This window comes from Suricata suricatta, chromosome 3 (genome assembly GCF_006229205.1).
Source record: "Suricata suricatta isolate VVHF042 chromosome 3, meerkat_22Aug2017_6uvM2_HiC, whole genome shotgun sequence".
Taxonomy (NCBI): Eukaryota; Metazoa; Chordata; class Mammalia; order Carnivora; family Herpestidae; genus Suricata; species Suricata suricatta.
In genome coordinates, this window is record NC_043702.1 from 155489123 (window position 1) to 155503121 (window position 13999).

Sequence of the window (13999 nt, forward strand, 5' to 3'; positions counted from 1 at the left end):
TTTGGTGAAGCAGCTTTCTTAGGACAAGGAAAATTCCTGGAAAGAAACTCATCAGTAAGCTGTTAGTAGCCTGAACTCAGCTGTTGGGAGAAACAGCACTTTGGTTCTGAAGATGGATTGTGCCCTCTAGTATCTATTACAGTCCACCCTTGCACCACCCAAATATAATTGCTTTTTAAGAGTGTGCTCAACTGTATCCATAAACACCTGCTATTGGGTTCTGGAAGACCTCTTTTCCTGGGGAATGTAAGCTAGAGGAAAGTCAGTGGGATGTCAGATGGGTTTTATGGCATGTCATATGACCCATGGATCTCATAACCATGTGTCCAGAGCTATATCACCTTTGCTGTGACGTAAGTCCCTTGGTTTCATGTGATAAATGATCCTGTACTGGTGAATCAAAAATTACAAGCCCTCTTAGAGTAGAGCTGGCTAAGGCCCTCCTGGCAGAAAGGTAAATCTATACCCCAGTTGATATATGTTGATTCCAGTAAAGATGAATTACTTCTTTCAAAGTGAAAGGAGTCTAATATAATCAAGTTGCCATGAAATGGTTGTTTGGCCTCTGAGATAGGGTACCATATCATTTGCTCAGTATTGGTTCTCTTTTTCTTGATGGTTGGGCTTTGGCAATGACAATAGCTAGTGTTGGGAGCTATTTGAACTCACCGTAGAGTGAAAATTCATGGTGGGGGTATGGAAAGTGTGCACGGTCTCTTGCCCTCAGACAGCTCCCAAAATCTACCTTCTTGAAACCTTCATTTCTGCTTGGGCACCAAACCTCAGAATGCTTTGCTGATTAGTGTCAGGAGTGGCCTGTCTTCCTGCCCTGTCCCTGAGGCGTGATTGCACCTGGTCAGGGAAAAGATGAGTAAACTAGATACACCCTAATGCAACATATGATTTTCTCCTAAGCAATTAACTGATAACTGACTGCCTTCTGAGCCTCAACACCTTTGTAAAAGTCACTACTGCAATAAAATTTATCAATCATCTTTGAGACTATGAGAGCAGACATTATGCCTCCTGAGAACCTGTTTTTTCTGGGAACTTTATCTTAGAGTTATAAACAGCCTAATAACCCTTACTCATAAAAAACTGACCTTTACTAAACAATGCTGTTTGCCTCTTGGATAAAGGTCACTTCCTTAAGGCTAGACCTGAGGTTTTGTAAAAAATGCCTATGACAACATGAGTGCCTCTAGCTAAGTTTTTTATGGCAATCATTACTATTAGAATTGTAACTTCTGCAAAACCCATGTCCTGGAAAATTGTAAAAGTTATCTATGAGAAATCATTTACTGCTCTTTCTGGTCCTTGTACCTTTTGCCATAAATAAAGCTTAGAACCCAACAGAGCAGAGATGCCTTCCAGAATGGCGGAGACACCTGCCAGAAGGGCAGGGGTGCCCGTCTGGTGATCAGAACAGAACTCAAGGCTTTCTCACTCTCTCTCGCTGACACCGTCCATTCTTCAGGGGAACCTGGACTCTGGCAAGCTAGATCAGTCTTCATGAGTAGAAGTCCATTCTTTTGGGTCAATGCGTATCCATCTCTTCCACCATTGCTATTCTGTTCATGGGCACAGGTTGGCTGACGTCAACTGGTAGTTATTCTATCTATTTGGTTGATTATGCTTTTTGTGTGGGCAGTGGTCTCCATGTCACCATGTGGTACAAAGACCTTCACTTTTGAACTCTCTAGTAGGTCCACCCATATGCATCTCCTCTAGACCTTCTTATTCTCAATTTTCTTTTTTTCTAAGTTTGTTTGTTTATTTATTTATTTATTTATTTATTTATTTATTTATTTATTTATAGGGCATAAGCAGGGAAGGGTCAGATAGAGGGAGAGAGAGGACCCCAAGCAAGCTCAGTGCTGCCAATGTGGAGCCGATGCAAAGCTCAAATTCAAGAACCATGAGATTATGACCTGAGCCAAAATCAAGAGTCAGATGCTTACTCAAGTGAGCCACCCAAGCTACGCATCTTATTCTCAATTTTCTGATCATTGTTCTTCTAGGCCCTAATCCACTAGCCAAGCCATTTCCCACTGTCTGTAATTCAATACCTAGTCTAACCTCAGGTCATTTTTCTTTCCATATTAAGTAGAAAACCAGGTACATTGTCACAAAATGTGCCACCAAGGAGATTTTTCTCCACCTCTCTCTTTTAAGTCCACCCCTTAGTGGAACAGTATTTTAGTAGCAGTCCGTCTTCAGTCTGCACCTACATATTATCCCAACAGAAACTTGGTGCTTTTCATCCTCCATCATTGGTCATAAGGGAGCCCTAAGCTGCCATGGGGCCCAGATAAGACCTGGTCATGTTCAGCCCTGGATTTACCATTTCCATCTATCCGTGGATTTCTGTGGGCCCACTTTCTTTTATGGTTTGGTGGTCTCATAGAATCCAGTTCCCAATGAGCAGATACTAATACTACTAGGCTGAACCACAAGCCAAGAGCTCTGAGCTGGGCTGACTCTTCCCACTTGTCCTAATTGAAAAAAGACACCTAGATATTTGTTCCCTACATTGGCCATCCAATATATAGTGAATGTACCTTTGTCCGACACTGCCTGCAACAGGGTAGCAAGTTGGTCTACATCTGTTGAATTAGCAGACCCATTTGAATCTCCGAATTCTCTGTTCTTTGACCTAGCTGTATCGGTACATCTTGGCCTCCACCTTAATCTTTTATGTGGTATTTCTCAAACAATCAGAACCTAAATGGGGAAGGACATTATTCCCCTTTGAGAGACCCTTCCACGATCCCACACCTACATAAGTGATTAGGCTGACATAAGTGTTTGCTCATGATGGGGGTGATATCCACTGGAGCACTCCATGCTCTTTCGGTTCTTCTCCTTTCTAGATTCGGAGTGGTCTACTTCTTAATCCGGTGTGCTCTGTCCGGTTGGGGCCCTGATCCTAACACCAAATGGGGAGAGTGGGTCACCATCGCTTGACTGATACCCCATCCAATGTGTTCTCAGAGATTTACAGAAGGTTCAGGGAATTTGTCCATTTAGTGTTTATCCCTCTTTAATTGGTCTCTCCTTTACCTTAGATTTTGGATTTGCATCCAAGGGAGAAATGAGTGTCGGTCTCCTGCCATACTTAAAGTAGTCTACTTCCTCCAACTCCATCCCACTGTTTTTAGGCCAAAGTTGTAAATCACAAAACTCTCTTCTTTTAGGATGAATTACTTCATAGGCGTTCTTTGGTCTCTCTGGAACATTGGCCTGGTAAGTTCATCCTCTAGTTTTCCTGGATGCACTGAATTAACATTCCTTGTCTGAACCCCAGCTTAGCCACACACATGATTTCCAGGGCCCCACATAACATATTCTTGGAATTCTGACTTGGTGATTGGCCTATTTAGACCTGCAAGGATTTTTATCAACATGGTCTGTAGCCCTAAATTGAGTCACAGTGAGGGAGTGGAAAGTACATGTTACATGGCCAACTTTCACTTAGGTTTTTATCAGTTGTAAAATTTTCCATCACTCACTCTTTTCCTGCTTCCTAGACCTCACCTCCCTTTCTGTGTTGTTTTTGGCATTTTCTATTCTAAGTTACATCTGAAATATGCTTTTTCACATATTGTTCTCATCCATGGCTTACATCCTCTGTTCCAGGCAGCTCTATCTCAAAGAAAATCACAAGGTCAGAGAGATAGCCTTTGCCTAATGTGGGAACTAACTAATATTGAGCTGTGACAGAGATATTGCCCTGGTTATTTTCCAGGATGTCTCCAAATATCTTTAAAGATGAAATAAGGAATTGTTTCTTTATGAAGAAAACACTATGTATAGTGTTCTATATATAGTGTTTTGAAGAAAACTTTATAAACACACACACACGTATGTGTGTGTGTGTATATATATATGTATGTATATATAATATGACTATATATATATATATATATATATATATATATACTATATATATAATCAGTGTCTTTGCATTTGTCAGGATAAAACTCCCTAGTTATTCTAAAAAATAATCCCCAAATCTCAGAGACTTTTTTTTCACTCATACAAATGCTGGTGTGGGCTGCATGACTCTTCTGGGCCTGGTAACGCCTGCCTGTAGCTCTGTCATGTCGGCACCCTTTGCCTCTAGCAGTGTATGTGGAAAAGAGAGAGATAACCAGTGTGTTTTATTGCTGAACAGAACTCAATTTTGTGATCCTAATAAGTAAGGTAAAATATCAACTTCAAGTAAAATAACTACTGAGAAGTAAATACCCAGTCAAATGTTGACTGTATGGAAACATTAAAGAAGTTTCTATATTTGCCATTCACTGTCAGAGGGCCTGGGAAATGTAGTCTTCCTGAAGCCCAAGGAGAGGGCCTAAGATGGATAGGCATGTAGGCAGTCTCTATCACAACCTCCTAAAATGAAAGAGAGAAATAAATCATTCTTTTTGGACAGTGAGAGCTAAACTAAAACAATATAGATGTAAGTGATTAATAGTAGTAATTAGGAGGGCAGACTTATTCTAGCACTGTTGGAACCCACTAATGCCAGAATTTACATTTATTGGTGAGTTACAGAGCTCAGCGATATAGCAGTTCAGAAAGTTACTTGGGTTACTTTGATTTAATACACATTTGTGTTGTGCAACCATCATTTCTCCAGAGTCACACTTTTCCTCCAGGATAGAAGGACTACTCCCTCTCTGAGTTCTCATAGTACTCTGCCCATGTCTGCTGAGCTGGCGTAAATGCCATTGATTACACAGGAGCCAGACGGAGAAGCAGCAGGATATCTGTGATTTCTTAGCTTTGCAGCCTCCTTAGTAGAGGCAGGGGTAGTTTGCCCTCACTGCTCCCTTTTCATTAGGAACTTTGGAAGGGAGTACATAGGCACCCAACTGAGTTAGTGACAATAGAAAGTAGATATCACCCAGCTGAGTTAGTGACAATAGAAAGTAGGTATGACCCAACTGAGTTAGTGGTAATAGAAAGAGCTTGCTAATGGAGATAAACTTGAGGTAACAATGCCCAGGGGATTTGCATAAGGTGTTGCTAGCCCCTGATGACCTTTAGAAAGTTGACACCACTCAACTTCTCCCATTAGGGAGCGAAAGGACCACCAGTCAGTCCCCTTTGACTTTTCATCAGGGACCTAGAGAGAGCCACGGGGTGGGGGTTAACCATCTTACGATCTTAATAGTCTCTCCTTGGGGAGCCTGTGTGGCTCAGTTGGTTAAGCATCTCAGTCTGTATTTTGGCTCGGACCATGACCTCACGGTTTGTGAGTTCAAGTCCTGCATTAGGCTCTGCACTGGCAGTGTAGATGGAATCTGCTTGGGATTCTCTCTGTCCCTCTCCAACTTGCTTTTTTTCTCTCTCTCAAAGTAAATAAATAAACTTAAAATAGTCCCTCCTGAATACCTCTTTTATAATGCTTAGTCTATTTCACTATAATGCGTTTTTTGCTCTTTTCTTTCTAAGAGCACTGTGACCCTCTCAGTAATGGGGGCTCTGTCTTATCCGTCTCTGTTTCCTTATCATGGACGGTTTATGGCACATAGCAAGTGTCATTAGGTGGTGAATATATTAAAGAAGCAAAAATCTAGACTCTTTTCTAGAAGTTTATAGTTGAGCCTAGATTTCTAGATTTCTGAATTTAAATACCTCTGAGTGAAGCATTTTTGTGCTTCTTCCCCTCAATTTTGACACTTTTAACTACCCCCATAGATAGTATAAATTATAATCATTCTAGTCACAATTATGACAGAAGATATTATAGGAAGTTATCTTACTCAGTTCTTAATATGGGAACACATTCTACCTATTACTTGTTTGCACTGGATCATTTGTAGATACTGAATTAACAGACAGATTTAAGAAAAATTAAACACTACCCTAGGAATACAATCTGTTTTTAGAGCTGATTCACACTGAGGGTTTTAACGTAGAGAATAAAAGTTAAGACAAATGGAAAACATGCAGATTTTACTGATTTAAATCAAAACCACTGATGTTTGACTAGAATAGCAACAGAGAGTTTGGGGGAGATAAGAGAATATCTGAAACCCACAAAATTCCCGTTTTTTTTCTCTATCCAGAATAAATGGTAAAAATAACTTTACGTATTTTGAAGAGTTAAGGTAAGAATGATCGAAATAAAGAATGTTTTAAGAGAGTGACCAGCTAACTGCAGGTCTCTAGGCCTCTTGTTTATCTCTGTTACCAAGAAGCGAACACTAGAACATTCCACGAGTCACGTAAACTTACTGTCAAGTTAATGGCCAGGCCTTCCATATAAGGAGGCAGAATTCCTGTCCCAGCTTTGATTTCATCACAGTCCTCTGTGTTGTCTAGTGTTCCTGATCCCTGAGGCGGCTTCTGTTTTGCCTGTCTCTTGGCCTGAATCCGAGACTTCCGTTTTGTCTCCTGTCTTTGAAAGGTGCTCCAGCCTTAGAGCAATTGCTTGCTGCAAATGTGTTGAGTCTCTTGGTTTTTGGTGTTTGTTTTTAGCTTGGATGAAGACTTGCAATCCTCTGTTTTGTCCAAGAGGAAAGTGAGTTTGGAGGGAAAACACGTGGAATGCTTCATTTGTAGGTTAATGAAGAATAAGCTGTTATCTATGAAAAGTACTACATAATTTATTTTGCATGTGGAATTTCTTAAAATCATATGCCCCAATCTTCCTCCAGTGCTCCCATCTTCTATTTCCAAGTTGTTTAATGTACATTTGTAACTGAAGGGCCTCACGGAGGATATATTTAAAATGCCCCCAGAAAGGATTTGCTATAACTCTGAGGGCCTGGACTAGACAACCCAGAACGATTCTATATTGCTTTCTCTTATTTATCAGAGCATATTTATTGCTAACCGAGTTTGTCTATTAATGCCCTCTTCCCATTGTTTTGATTACTGCCCTAGTTCAGGCCTGGATCTTTCCTGTGGGGCTAAAAAAAACTAGCTTTGCATTTAGCTTTCCTTCCTAGATAATGGCCTCTTTTGGAAGTGTCTTCCACACTAAATTTAGAATTAACTTTTAAAAAACAAGGTAATGATGTCACATTCAGAAAGAAACATGAACTAATGGAAAGTCTTCAAATCTTGGGTGTGCTACTCACTAGTTTTGTATCCTTAGACAATTTTTTTTTCACTTTTTTGTTTCTATATTTGTTGAGCAAAAAAGTTAGGTTAAGAGTGCTTATCTCTAAGTGACTAGGTGTGGACCTAGCAGGTTCTATGTATCTAGCATAGTGTCTGGATGGCAGAAGACACTGAAAAATAGGTATGTCTTTTGCTTTTTTGCTTAAAGTTTCAGAGGTTACCTACCACATAAAAGATAAAAATGTATATTCTTTGGAGTGGATTGTATCTCTTAGAATCTGCCCTAAACTACCTTGTTAGCTTTCCCTCTTATTCTTTCTTTCCCCCATACATTCCAGCCACACTAAATAAGTCACCATTACTGAAGTGTTTTCATTTCTTCTCCCGATTTCTTGACCTTCTACCAGACCCTTCTCCGCACTCAAGTTCTCCCACTTCCCTTCTTCCATGATTAGGTTCTGTTTATTCTTCAGGATCCACCCGAATTACCCCTTCCCTGTGGAAAAAAATGGAGAAGAATCAGCCAGCTAACATAACAAGTAAAAATGCATATTAAATATAAGACATTAGCAAATGCTTTTCCTGGGTGAACAAATATAATGTCTAATGTATTGTTATTTGAATATCTAGTTTTGATGAGAAAACTTGGAGTTAAGGAATTTTTAAAAGTCTTACATTTTTGACTTGAGAAGAGAAAAACAAAAAAAATATTATATATCATGGGGTATATGTCCTCCTCATTGCTTTCTTCTTAAACCCCTAGTTTTCTATGATACACATATTAGAATAATGTTAAAATAAATCTGAGAAAAGTAAATTTGTTTTTATTTTTTAAATTAGTTTTATTTTTTATTTTTAAAATTTTTAAATATAATTTATTGTCAATTGGCTAACAGTGTGTACAATATGCTCTTGGTTTTGGGGGTAGATTCCCATGATTCATCAGTTGCATACAATACCCAGTTCTCATACCAACAAATGCCTTCCTCCATGCCCATTACCCATTTTACCCTCTCCCCCAGCCCCCATCAGCCCTCAGTTTGTTCTCTGTATTTAAGAGTCTCTTATGTGTTGCCTCCCTCCCTTTCTGGTTGTAAATATTTTTTCTCCTTACCTCCCCCCATGGTCTTCTGTTAAGTTTCTCAATTTCCACACATGAGTAAAAACATATGATATCTGTCTTTCCCTGACTGACTTATTTCACTTAGCATAATACCTTCCGGTTTCATTGATGTTGCTGCAAATGGCATGATTTCATTCTTTCTCATTGCCAAGTAGTTAATGAGTTTTAAACTATACATATTGTTGACTGCTACTGCTTTAGTATGACAATAGAACACAAACTGTGAGCTGGGACTCAGCCTTTGAATTTTATTTCTTTAAATAGTTGGGGTGACTGGATGGTGTCCAACTGCAACTCAGGTCATGATCTCATGGTTCAGGTTCAAGAGTGCTGTGCCCTCATGAGCTCACTGCTGTCAACGCAGAACCCACTTTGGATCCTCTGTCCTCCTCCCTCAGCCCCTCCCCTGTGCATTCTCTCTCTCTCCCCCTCTCTCAAAAATAAATAAGAAAAATAAAACAAAGTAAAAATAAATAGTATATGTCACGAGAGCTAATCACATACTGTGAATGGTCTTATGAAACAGTCACACCATAATAAAAATGCCAAAGTAAGAAAATTATCCTTTCAAAAATTTTTTTAATATCTTGAATCTATGCTATCATGATGAGTTTTTGTTTTTTGTTTTTATTTGGTTTTCTTTGAAAATGAGAAGGTGTCTTAGATGTTTGTTTTGACCATCTGGCCCAAAACTGGATGGCTATTTAACAAGGCATCTTAGCAAGACAAAGACCAGAAGCAATTATTTTATGACCAGTGTGTATATTGGACAGTTGCACTTCTCATGCCTCGTGGTCTGAAGGCCTGGACTATTTAATGTGACAGTGGTGCTGGAAATAGAAGCAGAGTGTCTTGTGTTTATATGGACTCGCTCAGTTCACATCCACTAGACAGTGAAAACAACTACATAGTGATGGAAGGTTTTAGAAAACCTTCGTGGAAAAATTATTCTATCCAGGCCTTGAATAATTAGCTGGATTTTGAAAACTGGGAGGAGGGAGAGAAAGACATTTTAGATGGATAATAGAAAGTAGCCAAAAGCCTGGAGATAGTGAAGGCCAGGGCTCATTCAAGAAGAGAACATCCAGGTATGACATGAAGGTAATAAAGGTCCCAGAGAGGACAACGGGAATTATACCACCAAAGTCTAACTGAGAGTGTTTTCAATTCCAGAAAGAGAAATTTGAACTTATATAATATGTTATGGGAAATGACATGGTCAAATCTGTGTTTCAGAAGAGGATGTTTGTGGCTATTCAGAGGATGGACTGAAGGGAAGAGGCTGGTAGAAGGAAAACAAGGCATGTAAGTTAGCAAGCCATGAGAGGCTGTACTAAAGCCGTGGTGATAAAGAGCAAGGGATATGCCGCCTCCCCACCCTGATGGTAGGAAGAAGATCGACAGTGATGGAATGAGTAAGGGAGAGCAATACTTGGTTATTACTATTGTTATAAACCTGAACTCTCTTCCTAAGCTTCACTTACAATGTGACCTGTTAAACCATGGAACAAAGCTTAAGATGGAGCCAGTTTGGATTCTATATCATGGAAACACAAGAGTAATACTATTAAAATCTTATTGCATATTGCCCCATACCTATGCTGTGGGCCTGATGACTGGGCAAACCTATGTAGAAAATATCCATTGTATTTCACTGTGGTGTGTGGATGGCTGATTATTTGGTAAGATCTGAAACACAGGTACATGGGAAGATACAGCTGTGTGCTGGTATATGCATCATCCTGATTATTTTTTCTGCTCTCTGTAGGTGATTTCTATAGAGTAGTCTCATTTTCATTCTTTCTTGACACTTTGGAAGACTATTTGCAGACTTGAGTGATTTAGGAAATGTATTCTGGTCAGTGGGGGGCAGTGTCACATTGCAGAAAGAGCGTAGGCTGTGTAATCTGAGCTTTCTGTGCAGTCCCTGGGAGTGTGATTGTCCCTTATCCTAGGGTTCCCAACCCCGAATTATCATTTGAATCATCTGGTATTTTCTTGCTAAAATACAGATTTTCATACCCTATCCCTTGGAGATTCTCATTCGGTCAATTTGGGATAAGACCTGAAAAAAGTGTTTTTTTGTTCTGTTTTATTAATATCCTAAGTAACTTTGATAGTTAAATTTGAGAACTAGTGATTTAATCTGAGTCTCGGTTTTCTTAGGATTGAGTTTATAAACTTTCAATTACAATAAAATCTCAACTGCTAGTGAAGATATTTCTTGAAATACCTATTCTATCCCCTTTTAAAAGGCTTCTTCAAGGGTGCCTGGGTGGCTCAGTCGGGTAAGCGTCCAGCTTCAGCTTAGGTCACGATCTCACGGTTCATGGGTTCGAGCCCTGCATCGGGCTCTGTGCTGACAGCTAGCCTGCTTCAGATTCTGTATCTCCCTCTCTCTCTGGCCTTCCCCTTCTCATGTTCTCTCTCTGTCTCTCAAAAAAATATATATGTAAAAAAATAAAAAATAAGAGGTTTCTTCAGGTCACCTGGGTGACTCAGTTGATTAAGCATCTGACTTCCCTGATGGCATGATCTCGTGGTTTGTGGGTTTGAGGCCCACACTGAGCCCCCCGTAGGATTCTGGTGTGGAGCCTGCTTGGGATTCTGGTTCTCTCTTCTCTCTCTGTCCCTCCCTCACTCACAATTTCTCTTTCAAAATAAATAAATACACTTTAATATGTATACATATATATGCATATATATAAAGTCTTCTTCAATTTCTCATCTATTTGAATCTTGACCATATGAGAACATGTTTGATTTTTATGTATTGTAATTATGAAGAGGAGGCCAATGAACTTTGTCCAATACATACATATAATACATAAATATAGGATTAATTGTATGATAGTTTTAGATGTTGAAGAGATGACAGAAGGTAGAAGACCCTTGCTTGAATTTTTGTTAAATCTGAGGTATAAATACCAGTTTTTTAAAAATTGCAAAGAAATGTAAACAGAAATTGCTTCTACATATTTTAATACAAAACTCATTTATTACTGACACTGTCATAATTTACAAATAAATTCTGACTTTCCAGCTTTCAGAGCAACAGCTTAAGTTAAATACATTGTTCTCTTCTTCATCTCTTTCAAGTCAAAAACAAACCAAAAAAAAACAACAACACTAAAAACCTTTTTGCATCAATAATAGCAACTGTGGTTTCAAACACATATTTCCCAAATAGTCATCCAAGTTAAAGACATGTCAGCAGCTCGATAAATCTCTATATAATACTATGTAGCATAAATATCAGCTGACCTCAAAGCTTATAGCATGTTTTAATCAGTTTCAAAACGTTTATTCACAGTTTCTGTGCAACTGGAGTTTCCCGGCCTTCTCAGGTCTGAGGGATATTTCTGATATGTCCACTTTTTTCTACGACAGTACCACAGTGTCTCCTTCCATTTACTGTCTCTTGGGTTTCATCTTGTTCATGTTTCTTCAACCCTGAGCCTGGATAACTTCCGTGTTAATCCATGGTGAATCATTTGTTTCTCCCCTGGGCCTGTGGAGTCACTCAAAAGGGCCAGCTTGTTCACCCAAGGACCCTTTAGCTGGCACATTTCTTCTGTCCTTGATACCATCTTCAGTTCTCTCCAGCTAGGAACTGATCACTTTAGACTATTAGCCTGAAGTTCATTCAGAAGATTTAAGTAAACACTTGATTTGAGAAATCTGGGATAGGAGTCCTTTTCCATAAGAGTATATATAACTTTTTGGGCTTCATCAAAACACGTTGGGGTTGGAGCCTTAATCTTCTTGGCTGTGGATTCTCGAGTACGAAAGTCAATATTGATCTAAAAACAAAAACACACTAATTAATATACATTTCCAATTTATTGCACATTTTATGATGTAACTATGTTTGTTGAAGCACCTCAAGACAATGGCGGTAAGCCCTCATTTATATCAGTTCAACTATCTCTTAAATGCCTATTCTAAACCAGTCCTATACTGCATGTGAAGGAGGTAAGAAATATCCCAAAAAAATCCTTTGTTCCAAGTGAGCTCATAGTATAGTTGGGAGATGCAAAAGAGGCAGGCATGAAAATTTTAAATATCCATGCGAGGTGATAGATGCGTCGGAAAACGTGATATGGTCATTTAAAATGTATAGGAGAGGACACTTTGTGTATCTATTTTTCGCTTGAACGCAGAATATTTCATGGGAAGGTGGGTACTACTACTAAATGAAAATATTTCTGCTGTTGCAGTTGTATGTATTACACTAATTTGTATTTTATCCTAATGTAAGATGAGCTATCTCAGGAAGGACATTCTGATATTCAATTCTGGCTAATAATTTCTGGTACTCCTACTCCCCCCCATCTATCACATTAGCTAATTTTGCAAAATCAATCTTTTCATCTTACTATCTTCAAATATACATAAATATAGAAAGGTAGATTGTTATTGCACTGAACTATATGAACATACCTGAGTATTTAACAGTGAAATTATGATACTTAAAACAGATGTAATCTTGCTATGTATGTAAAATGCTATTTCTGCATCTAAGTTCCTTAAACATAGACTGGTGGTAACGAAGATAATACTCACTTGTTTAGCAGCATCTGAATGCACAAATGCTTTATATATTTTCTCTGCTTTGCAATGCAAAAGATCTGACTCCGTTTTTTTATAGTCTTCGCAAGCCAGCCAGAACTCAATGTTCTCCTCACTGAACTCAGACTTTAGGAAACTTCCAAAGACATCTTGACCAACTAAAAAGAAAGAGTGAAGGGTGAGATAATTAAATTAATTGAGCCAGTAAATCAATACCTTAAAGAAGAGATCTGCAAGGAAAATGCTATTTCATTTTCTATGCACAAAGATAAGGGATGGCTAATGCTGAAATAACTGTGTCATAATATATAGAGATAGGAAGGCCCCAGAGGTGCCTTCATTTATAGCTTATTTGGAGCCAGACGCACCTGTCCACAGTCACGCAACTGCTTAGTGATCTATAGAACTGTGCTTTGCTTCTATCTGTTAAGTTAAAAATCTGCTCTTGTGATTACAAAACAGTGTCTTTTCTTATAAAATTAACTCCCAGCCAGACTGTAGAGAGTTTTAGGGAAGCAAACACTGACAAAAGTCATTAACATCATGTTCATTATTAACAAATAAAATTTCCCCATCCAATTCTTATTAGTTAGAAAATGTGCTGATGTACTAATTATATTTGCCGCTGTTACTGAGGCTTTTATTTATTATTATTATTTTTTTAATAAATGTTTTATTTATTTTTGATACAGAGAGAGACAGAGCATGAGAGGGGGAGGGGCAGAGAGAGAAGGAGACACAGAACCGGAAGCAGGCTCCAGGCTCTGAGCCAGCTGTCAGCACAGAGCCCGATGCGGGGCTCGAACCCACGAACGTGAGATCTGACCTGAGCTGAAGTCGGAGGCTTAACTGACTGAGCCACCCAGGCGCCCCTTACTGAGGCTTTTAAATGGGCCATTTCTCTGCCATTTATTTATTTGATTGGATTGTAAACTAAGTCAGAAGATGGATGAACGATATTAAACAACCTGACCCCAAGCAAGGATTCTTAAGCGTGTTTGTGGGGAGAAGAGGATTAAGATCACCCTCTAGACAGTGGCCGCTCTGCTCATCCATACTTCTGAGCAAGGTCTTAATCCCAAGAGAACTCTAACGTCTGGGATTAGGGAAAGGCAAGCTGATTTTATTCCTTACCTCGTCTTATCAGAAACTCCCCACCAAGATTCTGTTTAAAACTTGTTTTAATCATATCTCTGTTATCATAGATCATGTTATATATAATGC

The 13999-nt window shown here is 39.0% G+C and overlaps 1 protein-coding gene across 1 annotated transcript; it reads right to left on the minus strand.

Annotated features, from left to right (window-relative positions):
- Positions 1–11168: 11168 nt before the first annotated feature.
- On the minus strand, positions 11169–12940 carry RGS1 (regulator of G protein signaling 1; the record flags this gene model as incomplete). Its single annotated transcript, XM_029933398.1, has 2 exons — positions 11169–12006; positions 12770–12940. Coding segments are annotated over 2 exons (357 nt in total), but the record flags the coding sequence as incomplete, so codon positions are not given.
- Between the last annotated feature and the right edge of the window lie 1059 nt (positions 12941–13999).